Genomic DNA, 13,554 nt, shown 5'->3' with positions numbered 1-13,554 from the left:
TGTGTTTTTTAATAAAAATTTTTTTTTTTTACACCTTTTAAAAAATTATACCTTTTACGTAAGTACTAGGTTGAACGTCTTCCTCTTTATTGTTGTAATTATTTTCATTAAATAAATTTGTTTTTAAAATATCTATTTTTTCGCAATCCCTTTCCACTTTTGTTATGTCCATTAATTGACATAAGTCGGCCTTCTTTTCGCTATACACGAACACATTTGTATAAATTTTTCTTATTTTTTAAAGATTTTAAAATTTGTATTTTTTTAAATTTGGCAATAGGATGGCACTCACCCAATTTTTTTATCACCATCAAGAGAATTCATTCTTTTCTCCGGTAAATTGTAATTTGTGGTACAATTGTTTTGTTTACCATCACCAGCTGATTCCCAATTTAAAAAGTTTTTAGAAGCCCGAAATTGTTGATTCAATTCATTGTAAGAAACGGCTTTTACCATTCGGCCTTCTTTCGGACATGAATGTGATTTTTTCCAACTTGGTAACTTATCGTAATTAATATCATTAACTTTTTCAAGCTTTTCCGCATCATAATCTTCATTAACTAAATTCATAAAAATATTTCAAATCAAATTTTTAAGCATTTTAAACGAAAACTTCATTGAAATTAAACAACGACTTACGATTATCTAAAGATAAATTATTTGAATAATGAAAAATTGAATGAGCTTTCCTTTTTGAAGTTAAGTCTATGGATGGTAATTTTAAATGACCTGAAACTTCTTGACTCTGACTTATATTTTTTAAACTGTAAAAAAAGATTTTATATCGACTAAAAGATTTTATTAAAACTAGTTTTAATAATTTGATATAATAAAATGTAAGTCACCTAAAAGAACTTGGTGGTCTTTTATCTTTTTTTCTAATGTTTCCAAATAAAGTTCTTTCAGTATCTTTTGGTGTAAAAGGTCTGCTGGTAAATACTGGCTTTATACCAGCTGCAGGAACCGTCATGACTGCTGCTCGTGCTTCTTTTATTATATCTGCAGACGTTTGTCCATACAGTCTTGGCGGTGGAGTATAAAACGGTACATGGGTTTTATTTTTTTTACCCCCTTGTTGAAACTGGGTTTGCATTTTACCAGTATTTTTTTTTACCTTTAGTGAAAAAATTCAATCATGAAACTTTTTAAAATTGAATAATTATTTTCATTACATCAAAACATTATCTCATTAAAGTCAATTCCTAAAACATCATGTAATAATACTTTATTAGAAAATACACAAATTAAATATCTTCATACGACTTAACATAAAAAAAAATTTAACAGAACAAAGTTTTTCGTAATTTATTTTTATACAGAACATTAAAAGTTATATTATCTAAAGTTTCATCTTTTTAAGGCAATGGTTTAATTTCAATAATGAAATTTTAAAATGTATATTTTACAATTCACCTTTCTTTAAGGCACGAAAAACAATTATATAATTTATTACAATAACTTTAAAATTTTAAAAGTTTTTCATTTAAAAAAAAAATACTTTTAAAAGTTAAAACGTACCTTTATAAAAACCAAACATTTTCCTTTATAATTTGCACTTTGCTCAAAATTTTAAATTATTTGAGTCTTAGTGCATTATTACTGATAGAATATAAAAGTTTCACATTATACTTTTAAAAAAAAAGTAATACCTTAGAGGGTCAAATCAATAAAAAAATAAGACATTACCAAGCAACGAAATTCAAAACAATGTAGCAAAAAGGCGCTTTTGCTAAGGTTTTATGGCATAGCAACAAGACGAACAACTTAAACCAGGGACGAATGTAAATAAATTTTAACAGAAATGTACACAATGCCGGATTTTTTAACTTTTATTTTTTCTTACTGTTGATATTACCTTCTTTTCTATATGAAACTCAATTATAAAACCATGAAAGAAAAAAAAGAAAATTGTTTTTATATTATTTCGTTAAGTTTGCTTGGTGAGAATATTTTTTTTATACTAATTACTAGTTTAAAATTTTTACCAATGCTGTCATTTCGACCACAAGCAAAGTTTTTTTTAAATTAACAATAATGTAATAATAAAATCAATGCGTTGCAATTTAAATATTTAAATGTAGCTCATGTAGAGTATATTTATAAGTCTATAAAATTGATTCGATAGTTGTTTAATTTTTACTTACAGCGACAGGGTTTGCTTTTATTCATATGCATCACGTTTCAACTTTATTTGAAAATGACCGTCATTTTTCTCATTTGTCCAATTTGGAAAGAGAAATGACTTTTAGAACAGAAATGGGATTTTATTATCATTATTATAAAAAAATAATAAATGCTCCATCGTTTGAATCGGGGTTAAAAGCTTTGCTTCAAGACAATCAAACAGAATATCCAGATGTTATTAATGCTTTACAAAGGTTTAATTTATATCCAGAGGTAAAATATTAAAATATTTATTGTCGAAAAGTTTAATCATAAAGAGTTTTTCTAAAAAAAATACCCATGAACCAAAAGTAATTTTTTCCTTTTTTAAAAACATATTTGTTTACCTTAAAAAAAAATTTTTATTAGGTTTTCATTGGTGGCCTATACAGAATTTTTGATTTTGTTACAAAAAGATATGATATTACTACTAAACAGTGTTGGGAGGTTAACAGAGGTCAATCGTTACCACCTGTAAACAGCTGTGAGGGACTAGGAGATCCAATGTATTTTTATTTAGAATTTGTTTGGTACTGTGCTGGATTGTCAAAAGCAGTATTATTTATTTATGCTGTTGTTTTAAGGTGATTAAAAGTTTATGTAACAAAAAATGCTTGAAAGTATAATTGCAATAATATTTTGAGATTTGAAAGAATTAATAGTACAATAAATTATTCATTCATTATTTTAGCAACTCATTCGGAGGAGGACTTTTGACAGTTTTAGGGTTTCTTTTTAACCATGGACATTGTACTAGAGTTCAATGGACTCCTCCTTTAAGAGAAAGTTTTGCATATCCGTTTTGCCTCAGTCAAATGTTAGCAATCACATACTGCCTTAAAAGTTCAAAAAACAAAATAAATACAAAATGGAATTTATTATTTCAGGTTTACTAGTGTTTATCAAAATTAAAACAGTAATACATTGTTTAAAAAAAAAAATTATTGATGTTTGAAAAAAATTTTTTTCAAGGTTTGGACTATAACTTTATCAAGTACTAGTTCATTATTACTGTGGCAGTTTTCTCAATTTGTGCTGGCAACTCAGGTTGTGGCAATATTAATAATGTTTTGTTTGGGAATAATCCATAAAAAAACTGTTTTAATTATTTTAGTTTCTCAATTGGTTAGTGTGAGAGTAAAAATAAAATTATTTTTTAAAAAAATTTCAAATAATGATTTTGATTTTGAAATTAAAATTCATGTTACATTCTTAGGTTGGGCTTCTACAAGCTGCCGTATTAATGTTTGGAAATGAATTTCTTTTTCAATCAATCTTGTTCAGTCTTTTGATATCTTCAATAGCAATTGTTTTAAGTTGTGATTTTAAAATTCATTATCCATCTTTTCATGGAGGCTTTATATTAATATCCAGTCTTGTCATAACATTTTCATTGAAAAGTAAAATTAGTCGTTTTTTCAGTGAACATGATGTAAGTACTTTAATTAAATTTAGTGATATTTCGTTAATAATAATTCAATTTGAAATTAATTTGATTTATTTTCATTTCTAATTTAGGCTCACATATTCGATTTATTATTAGCTAAAGTAACTAATTTTAAAAATTTTCACACAATGTTATACACTTGTTCACCCGAATTTGATTTCTTGCCACTTTCTACAGTGTATGAATTAACAATAACCGGCTTGATTCCTACAGTATTAATTGTAATTGGCATATTACTTTTTAAATGGGGAAAACACTTCATTTTTAAAAAACAAAAACATGGCCAGTCACAAAATGTAATCGATCCTGAAGTTGTTTACAATTTTTTACAATTAGGGGCCTTTACCATTATGACTTACTTTATTATGAGGTTAAAATTATTTTGGTCACCACATTTATGTCTTATGGCTTCCTTGATCATGTCGACAAAGGTGAGAAAACAAATCTGGTATTTTCAAATTTATTTTTCTTAAATTATCATTACATTTTCATTACAATTGATTTTAATTTTTAGTATTTGTCTTCTAAAAACAATTTAAGGTATTCCATTTTAACGATACTCATTGCGGCCATGAGTTATCACGGAATAAATAACATCATCAGACAAAGGAATATAATGGGTAAATCTTAAGTAATCAACAATGTAATTGTGATTCGATGAATATTATTATTAAAAAAAAAAAATAAAACCTACAATTTAAATTGCAGGTGAATATATAAATATTCCTTTTGAAGAAGTACTTACTTGGATCTCTTCCGAAACATTACCCACCGATGTTTTTGCCGGTCCCATGTCAATTATGGCAAATGTTTTATTATCAACGGGAAGAAGAATTGTAAATCATCCACATTACGAACATCACAACATGAGGTGCCCTAAATTTTTTATTAAAAAAAAAAATATTCATTTGTTAGTTTTAATTTTATTTAAGCTTCAAAGAAAAGTTTTAGTAGTTTAAGTTATATAATTTTTCTCAGACTTTCGTTTTTTTTTTTTTAAAGAAATGAGTCATAAGAGTATTTTTTTTATATATTTCAGAGAAAGAACTTTAAAAGTTTATTCCGTATTCAGTCGGCAAAATCCTCAACAAGTATTTTCCACATTGATTGATATGGGAGTCGATTACGTCATCCTCGATGAAACCTGGTGTTTTTATCAAAGCAGGCAAATATTAAAATCATCTTTTGTTTTTTTTTTTTATCTTGAGACATGATTGTAATACTTTTTCTTCCTCTCATTTCAGAGAAAATTGTAGCATGATCGATTTATGGGATTTGGTAGATTTAGAAAATGCAAACAACGAACCATTATGTCCGAAACTTTTTAACGGAAATCCCGAGCCATTTATCAGAGCTTTTGCCAACGACGTATTTGTTATATTATCGTTAAAAGCGAGACAATTCATTGAAATAACACCCTTACGTCAATATCAAATATGAAAATTTTAATTAGAATAAAAATATTTTAAATAATATTATTATTATTAATAAATGAGATATAAGATATTTTTATAGATGTTTCGTTAATTAGATCTGTGTTAAAATGTAATTTTATTTATTAAAAAATTTTCATTTTTTTATGTGAATATTCACATAAAATTTAAATTGTGATTAAATAATGAAAGCCTGAAAAAAATTTTTTTTTTTTTTGTAAAAAAAACGAACGAGTCAGATTATTATTTTTTCTAATTTTACATTTTAAAAAAAAATTTTTTTATTTTTTTATAAAAGTTAATTATTTAATGAGGTATTTTCTCGATTTTAAAATATTTTAATTATACGTAATTAATTTTAAAAAAAAATAATAATAATAAATCTCATAAAATCGTGTGTTACCAATCGTTAAATGTAGATTATTTAATTTTTTTTTGAAAAAATATTATTTGTACGAATTAAAATATTTTAATTTTAATAAATAACAAAAAAACTATTATTATTTAAATCTTTTTTTTCCCCTTAAATAATTTAAATAAATAAGATTTGTACGGTGGATTTTTTTGTAAATTTTTTTCTTCGGTATTAAAATGGCCATTCAAAAAATTTTCCACACACTTTCATTTTCATGAAATACAACTCTAAATAACAACGCTCTGAGTATTATTATTATTATTATTAATATAGTTATTAAAAAATAAATAAATATTTAAAGTTAAGGCTTAAGAGTAACGGTTTAAATAAAAATGACATAAAATTTATCAAATCTAGGTTGTTATGATTATTTTAAACTAGTTCAATAACTAAAAGAAAATTCTGAATATTTTTTCAATTTTCATCCGGATTAATATTTATCCATACCAACGACATTATTATTCAATTTTGAACAAAATGTAATAATAATAATAATAATAATAATAATAATAATATCAGGTATTGATATAACTTTTTCGTGATTCAAAAAAAAAAAAAAAAAAGTTTATGATTTATGTGAATAGACTTGAATGTGATCCATTGAAAACATAATAATTTTTTTTTTTTTAAATTCGATTCTTATAAAAACGGAATGAATTTTTTTTTTTTTTTATAAAATTTCTCTTTTCTTTTCCTCCAAAATTCCAGAGTAATAAGTAATATATATATATATAAAAATTCCAGTGATTCATATATCCGAGTGAATCGGACTTAAAAATAAAGGTTGGTTGAGTTTTTTAAAAAGTTCATTGCCTCGACCGCGTTCAATGTATTTCCTTAACAATTTATTACAAAAAGATTATAGTTTTAACGTAAATATAATATTTAAATCAATTTTCTTAAAATTAAATTAATTTTATTTAACGTAATTTATATATCAAGATATTATTTTTTATTTATTTTTACGTTATTACATAAATCAACTTATGATAAATTTAAAAAAAAAAAAAAAAAAAAAGAACCGTTGGTTTGTTTCCTGTGTCTCGAAAAAAAAAAAAAAAAAAAAAAAAATTCAAGATGACCTGAACCTTGCGTTTAAAAACCATTTTATATTTAATATTCATATCATTTTTAAATCTACCTCACCGTTTAGTTGTTTTAAAAACCTGAAAAAAAAAAAAAATTATTTTTTATACAGGTACAAGGGTTCCCAAAATTTTTTTTTTTTTTCAATGAGAGGAGTACCTGTTTTGTTATAAATGTAACAATGTATTATATACAATAATAAATTTTTTTAATCGAAAATGGAGATTTTTTTTCTCTCTCTCTTTATTACCACCAATCGATTAGAAAATCAACGATTATCGATCGATTATCGATAATCGATATAAAAATAAATGAGAATGAATCGAGGATGTATATATATATATTAATTATTGTTTTTTTTTTTTGGTTTTGTAGAGTTTATGTAAAAAACGGGGGGGGGGGTAGGGGTAAACAAAAAATAATTTCAGGTACGTTCATTCAAAACAAGTATCCGATGAATAAAAAGAAAATTTTTTTTTTTTTAAATTAATTACTCAACATTTAAGGTAATAAAAAAAAAAAAAAAAGAAAATTTTGTTCAACACTGAACAATTTTTTTTTTTTTTTTTTAAGGTGCAAATCTCAATCTTCTCAAGAAAATATAACTGTGAATCACGTAATCAGGTATACAGGCTCTCAGTCTGGGATCATCCTTTATCGATAACGTACCTCGTTACAAAAAAAAAAAAATAAATTTACGTTTTTTAATTTAAAAAAAAAAAAATAATTTTTTTTTTTTGAGATGAATCAGATGATATAGTTTGTGTTAATTTCGTTAATTAAAAAAAAAATTTTTTGTTTTTTTTTTTTTTATTTTCGTAAAAATAAGACGTCGTATTAATATTATTATTATTATTATTATTATTATTAAAATGGAATCGTAGCAAATAGAAAAAGAAAAAGAAAATTCTATAATTTTACTTTTATTTTCGGTGAGTTTTCATTTTTTTTCAATTTTTTTTTTTTTGTCAAATTGTGACGATTATAACGGATCGTATTAAAAAAAAAAAAAGGAAAAGTTTTTTTTTGTCGTAAATTAAATTGACATCAATAAATAAATAAATAAATAAATAAAATGTCGTTAATAGTTTTTTTAGCAAAGAATGCTTTTATTAATAAATAAAAGTAAACCAGGATAGAGTTAGGGCATTAGCACAACAATGAATAATAAATTATTTTTATTTAAGGTAAGTTAAATTATTATTATTCTGACGTCATTATTATTATTATTATTTAAAATCGGGAGATATTTAAAAAAAAATTAAATTTATTACAGATTATTTTTTTCGCGTTAGCACAAAAATTAACAATTTGTTTGGAATTAAAACCTTGTAATAAAAATTTAAAATATTTATATGGAGATGCATTAGAAAATCCTCAGGGATGTATAGGACCTCATGGATTAACTTATCCGACGTACGTATTAATCTCTCGTTAATCTCTCGTTAATCCCATCAAGTTTTAAAACTTAAACTTAATTTAAAAAATTTTTTTTTTTTTTTTAATTTTAAACAGAGATTTAATTAATAGAACATTTAAATCAAGTGATAAAACAACCGCGATGACAACAACATGGCCAACATTTCGAAAAGCAAGATTTTTAACAAAACAAACATTAGATCCATTAATTGTACAAAAAACATTGTTGAGAAATTACGAAGTAGCAAATGATAATATTGATAATTTTAGAATGGGTACGTTTTGATTTCCATTAATGGTAACGATAACCATTTTTTTTTTTAATAGACAAATATTTATTATTTTTGTTTGTGTCCGCCCTCGAAAGGTAAAACATCATTAAGGGATGAAAATTCGTGTCCAACACCAGCAAGATTATGCAAAACAAAATATAACACGACAGCACCAATGTATGGTGTGTCTTTAACGAGTGGACAACCGGTAACAATCGTACAAAAATTTCCCGATTTATTACAACAAGTCGTATTCGAAGTTTGCGAGTAAGTTTAAAACAATAATAATAATAATAAATTTTCTGTACAAAGTACTAAAAAAAAAAAAAATCAGTTTAATATTAACGGTAAATTATTATTATTAATTAAACTTTTAATAATTTCTTTTAATTACCTTAACAAACATGTTGTGATAACTGTTAAAATTATATTCAAAGTAGTATCATTATTATTTATTAAAATTCTAAATAAATTTAGGAAAAAATAATCAAACAATTTTATAATAAATAAATAAATAAGGTTTTCTTCGTACCTTTTTTTTTTTTTTAGGGACAATAACCTCCGGTAAGAAATATTTTTTGTGTGTGTGTGTGTGAACTAAATAAATTTTTTTTTTTTTATTATTATGTTACAGATCTTCGGAATGTGACGTAGTTAGAGGAGAATGTACTCAAACCTACGTACCTTACCTATTTTTAGTGATACCTTTAGGCCCTGTAACTCTAACGGGTCAAGATTATGTATTAGTTGAAAGTGGATGTACATGCAGACCAAAATATTCTAATTCACCGGCACCGAGTCCAGTTAGTGCTTTACCTACGGTTTAATTTAATTTAATATAAATAAATTATTAATTAATTAATTAATTAATTATCAAGACTACTAATTTTTTTTTTTTTCACATGTTAATATTATAATCATCATTTATATATATATAAATTGTTAATTAATTTGTTTATACATAATCATAATCTATTATTAGTATTATTATTATTATTAATTGTTTAAATAAAATTAGAAATTAATACTTTTACATTAATTAATTAATTTTAAAACCTGAAAATACCTGAATCGGATAACAAATTTTTTAAATAATTAATTATTTTATATAATACAATACATTTTTTTAAAATTATGTTTTGTAAAAAGTCAACGTTAAAATCATTTCTTATTAATTAATAACCAATTATTTGCCAATAAATGATGCTGTGACAAAAATAAAATCAATATAATTATATTTATATTAAATAAGGAGATGATTGTACATTTAAAAAAAAAAAAAAACAAAAATTTTAATTAAAATAAGAACAAAAACAATTTACAACTGATATTTTTACGAATTAATTTTTTTTACTTCTTAATTAAGTTTATAATAAAAACTTTAACAAAGAGAGAGAGAAAAAATTTTTTTTTTAAATTTTTTTTACAAAATTTTATTTACAGTTTTTTTTTTTTTTAAAAAGTAAAATTAAAGCAGCATACGCATACGCATTCGAATTTTCATCAAATTTTTTTTAAATTTTACCAATTAAAAAAAAAAAAAAAAGGGTCAAAGCGTTTTTTTTTTTATATAAACAATTAATAATTTATCATCTTTTTTTTTAATAATAATGATTTTTAAATTATTTTTATGTATATATAAAACTGTTATTTTTGATATATTTATATATATATATATAAATATATATATATATATAATAAATAGGTTTTAACAAAAAAAAAAAAAAAAAAAACTAATTTTTTATAAAGTTTACTTTACTTACAAAAGGGAAACACAACCCAGGTTTATATTTTTGTAACCTTAAAATTTTTAGGTATTTAAAACTTTTTTTTTTTTTAATTAATAAAACATACATATTAATAAAAAATAGATATATTATACGTTGCATGTACGATGCAACGCAGATAGTTTTTACTGAACTTTAAAAAAAAAAAAAGTAACGGTTATATTCAAGTTTCATCCACTTTTTGTCTCTTCCCGGAAAATTCATATTTTCTATTTCCTTTTTTCGGTATTCTTACTGATTTCAACGATTGATAAGTTCTTTTACTCGAATTAACAACATTTTTTTGTTGCGTCAAACAACAAGGAGTTTTCATTTTGATTCCTTCCTCGATACCACTATCACAGTCTTTGGTTTTTAATTTAATAAAATCCATGTTGTGATTTTTATACACGTTCAAATTAATCATATTATTATCAATTTGACTCATGCCAATGTTTTTATCGTTCTCGTTAATTTTTTTTATAACTTGAGTAACTTCTACCGGTTTTTCCGAAATAACTATCGTTTCTTGCGGTAGTAAAACTTTTCTCTCGGAACCTGTTTCGTTAGCACAAGACACCGATATATACTCGTTAATACTATATTTTTTAAATGAATTATCATCACCTTCTCCCTCTAGGTCATCATCATCATCATCACCATCACTAATGGCCATGTCTGAATCATTGTTTTTTTCAATTGATGTACACATTATTTGAGATTCAATATCCGGCACTTCACTCACGCAGACACTTCTATTATCGTCCGTCGATACCAAAGAAGTATTTCCTTCACAAAAATTTAAACTCTCCCTCTCTCGTCCGGCACACATATTTTCATTTTGCACAAACACACCCAAAGAATTTGATTTCGAATAATCATCTTCGTCGCTTTCCGAATCATCGTAATCCACGAGAGAACTACTTTTCAAAAGGGGACATTCATTCTATTAAAATAATAATAATAAAAAAATTAAATCATGTTTGATTAATGGTAAAGTAAATTATTATTATTATTATTATTATTAATAAACTTACCTGATTATTAGGCGATTCGATTTCGTTGGAAGAAAATTCTGATCTGACAATCCATTGACCAGGCATTTCATTTATTTCTAATTCTTCTTCGACTACACCATCTTCGTCTTCTTCTTCTTCTTCTCCTTCTTCATCAACTTCATCTTCGTCTTCTTCTTCTTCTTCTTCCCCACATATATCTGTATCATCCCCGAAATCATTATCAAACCCTGTAACATATATTAAAATTAATTTTTGACAAAAAAAAGAAAAAGTTTATTTTTAATTAAAATTTTTTTACCTTCTATTTGAGTTACATTTTTTTCACCCTCATCTTCATCATTTATATCCTCTTCATCCTCTTCTTCATCTTCATCTTCTAACTGCGTGGCTTCCTTAAAATATATATACATATACATGTAATTTAATATATAATAAATCAATCAAACTTTTTTAAATTGTAAACAAATATATACCCCAGAAGAATTTCCATTGGTAAAAGTAAGGATTGGTAAACCCATTTCTTCGACTTTAATCCCTTGTTCTTCCATTAAACTCCTTATTAACATGGCTAATTTTTGCCGTTTACCAGACACCACTTCCTCAGGAAACCATTCTTGTAAATACTTTAATGGCAACTTGAAGTCATGTAAAGGATTCTAAAAAGAAATAATTTAAACATGAATTTTCATAATACAAAAATATTATTTAAAATGGTTTTTAATAATTTATTTATTTACCTGGAAAAAACTTTCGACATATTGCAAAACGTATAGACCACAATCCGTAAAATTATTTTGTTGTGGGACTTTGGGAACAGCACCTTTAATTGTATCTTTGCTAAAATCTCTTTCTTGACCTATTTTAGTTTTATATTCGATTTTTAAATAATCACGAAGAGTTGCAACAACTCGAACGCGGCTAGCTCCAGCCAAGGAATCAAATATTAAAATGCAAGGCCTGAAATATTTTCAAAAAGTTGTGAAATTAAAATTAATAATAATTTAAAATTACACAAAAATAAATAATAATCATACACATACTGTTTAATGGGTTCTTTATTTATTTTTCTTTTATTATTTTTAAACTTAGCAACTGATCCTGCTTGAGTGGCAGATGTTAAAAGCGGTATTTGAACGTTGGAAGAACTCATGTTTCCCTCTTCCTCAGTCTGTTCACTCTCCTAAAAATAAAATAAAATTTAAAAAAACAGCTTTCTAATTTAGGCCAAGCCACAAATAACAACGAATAATAATATATACTTCATCATCCGAAGAAGGATGCAAATCATCTTGATCCCCTTCGGCTTCGTCTCTGTCGGAGCTGCAATCCATATCCAAATTATTTCCATCCGATTTGATTATATGAGTGATAGTCGTATTTCCTATTTGAAGCGTTTGAGTATTTTTTTTTGGGGGTGATTCTTCCAGAACTACCGGACTATTATCGGAAAATCTAACGGGTCCTTGTAATCCAGGAAAACATATAATTGCCAAAAACCAATGGGAACTTAAAAAAAAGGAAAAGTTTATCATTAACTATTTCCAGTTAGCCAATTGATTACTCATTCAAATTTTACTTACTGTTCATTAATAGGAACTATTATAAAATCTTTTTCAAATAAATTAACTTGCTTAGTCCATCCTTTGACTCTCATATGTCTTTTCTCAGCGGGTGATAATTTAGAATCGTTTTCTGGATCATTTTTTCTTAACGACTTGGGCTTCGTCGTAAGTCTTTTATAAAAAAATGTAGAAAATACGTGGGTTCGATTTCTGTCCTCCGGGGAAAGAACTTTTAATAACAAATATCTAAAAAATCAATAATTTATAAAACTTGTGGTAAAAAAAAAAAAAAAAAAAAAAAAAAAATTCATTTCAATTGTATATTATTAGCAATCGATACCACTCAACTCAACTTTCATTTGTAAATAAAAAAACAATATTTACTTACTTTAAATAAAAATCTATAATCACATCATTTAAAAACTGATCCTCTCCTAAGCAAGCGTAATCTTGATTGTTTAATGTTATACCTCCTTTTTCAGGCGGTGGGGGGTAAACCATAATTCTAAAAAAAAAAAAAAAAAAAATTAAAATTATTCTTTGAAAACAATGGACGCAATAAATATTAATATATTGTAATTTAAATAAAAATTAAATGCATCATACTTTCGAACAGTGTTAACTGATTTGTTTAAAACGGTATTTTGCAAGTCAGATGGAGAAGCTCGAATTAAAATATCGTTGGCTTCTTTTTCAGTAAGTTCTTCTAATTTTTCCTGACCGAAAATTTTGTACAGAATAATTTTATTATCTTCAGAAATTTTATCCAAAAGCAAAATTATCCTTCGATGCGTTTCTTCTGAAACGAAAAAAAAATTAATAAAGAAAAACAAAATAAAATGTGTTGCCTGATTTTTTTTTTTTCGTATTATGAATTTTTGAATGCACAAGGAGGTAAATTAAAAGCGTCTTACCTTCGTGGTTAAATGGATCATAATATGGTCCCTTTTTATCATTCATACCTAATGCGTT

General features: G+C 24.8%; 4 protein-coding genes across 4 annotated transcripts in view; 2 read left to right on the top strand and 2 right to left on the bottom strand.

Annotated features, from left to right (window-relative positions):
- Positions 1 to 1,867: 1,867 nt before the first annotated feature.
- Phum_PHUM316380 (protein dpy-19, putative) lies at positions 1,868 to 5,050 on the top strand (the record flags this gene model as incomplete). The annotated part of the gene is made up of 11 exons (XM_002427337.1): positions 1,868 to 1,940; positions 2,147 to 2,397; positions 2,533 to 2,747; positions 2,855 to 3,050; positions 3,136 to 3,288; positions 3,380 to 3,595; positions 3,682 to 4,041; positions 4,125 to 4,230; positions 4,319 to 4,481; positions 4,650 to 4,775; positions 4,855 to 5,050. The coding sequence occupies 11 exons, from the start codon at positions 1,868 to 1,870 to the stop codon at positions 5,048 to 5,050; spliced, it is 2,055 nt and encodes a 684-aa protein (XP_002427382.1).
- A 2,654-nt stretch (positions 5,051 to 7,704) lies between these two features.
- On the top strand, positions 7,705 to 9,414 carry Phum_PHUM316370 (40S ribosomal protein S12, putative; the record flags this gene model as incomplete). The annotated part of the gene is made up of 6 exons (XM_002427336.1): positions 7,705 to 7,731; positions 7,821 to 7,960; positions 8,075 to 8,238; positions 8,331 to 8,502; positions 8,870 to 9,038; positions 9,385 to 9,414. 6 exons carry the CDS (start codon positions 7,705 to 7,707, stop codon positions 9,412 to 9,414), a joined length of 702 nt encoding a protein of 233 aa, XP_002427381.1.
- A 771-nt stretch (positions 9,415 to 10,185) lies between these two features.
- Positions 10,186 to 11,109, bottom strand: Phum_PHUM316360 (uncharacterized protein; the record flags this gene model as incomplete). The annotated part of the gene is made up of 2 exons (XM_002427335.1): positions 10,186 to 10,921; positions 11,039 to 11,109. 2 exons carry the CDS (start codon positions 11,107 to 11,109, stop codon positions 10,186 to 10,188), a joined length of 807 nt encoding a protein of 268 aa, XP_002427380.1.
- A 351-nt stretch (positions 11,110 to 11,460) lies between these two features.
- Phum_PHUM316250 (sentrin/sumo-specific protease senp7, putative) overlaps positions 11,461 to 13,554 on the bottom strand; it is a gene marked incomplete at both ends in the record, with an annotated part of 7,792 nt that continues 5,698 nt past the window's right edge. The window contains 8 exons of the mRNA XM_002427334.1: positions 11,461 to 11,676; positions 11,776 to 11,977; positions 12,061 to 12,197; positions 12,280 to 12,526; positions 12,601 to 12,828; positions 12,971 to 13,087; positions 13,189 to 13,381; positions 13,497 to 13,544. Of these exons, the coding sequence (XP_002427379.1) occupies positions 11,461 to 11,676; positions 11,776 to 11,977; positions 12,061 to 12,197; positions 12,280 to 12,526; positions 12,601 to 12,828; positions 12,971 to 13,087; positions 13,189 to 13,381; positions 13,497 to 13,544 (1,388 nt within the window). The remainder of the gene's footprint in view (positions 11,677 to 11,775; positions 11,978 to 12,060; positions 12,198 to 12,279; positions 12,527 to 12,600; positions 12,829 to 12,970; positions 13,088 to 13,188; positions 13,382 to 13,496; positions 13,545 to 13,554) is intronic.

This window comes from Pediculus humanus, genomic scaffold, assembly GCF_000006295.1.
Source record: "Pediculus humanus corporis 1103172107718 genomic scaffold, whole genome shotgun sequence".
NCBI classification, from domain to species: Eukaryota; Metazoa; Arthropoda; class Insecta; order Psocodea; family Pediculidae; genus Pediculus; species Pediculus humanus.
The sequence above is the reverse complement of the archived record's forward strand: the minus strand, read 5'-3'. Positions and strand labels throughout refer to the sequence as shown.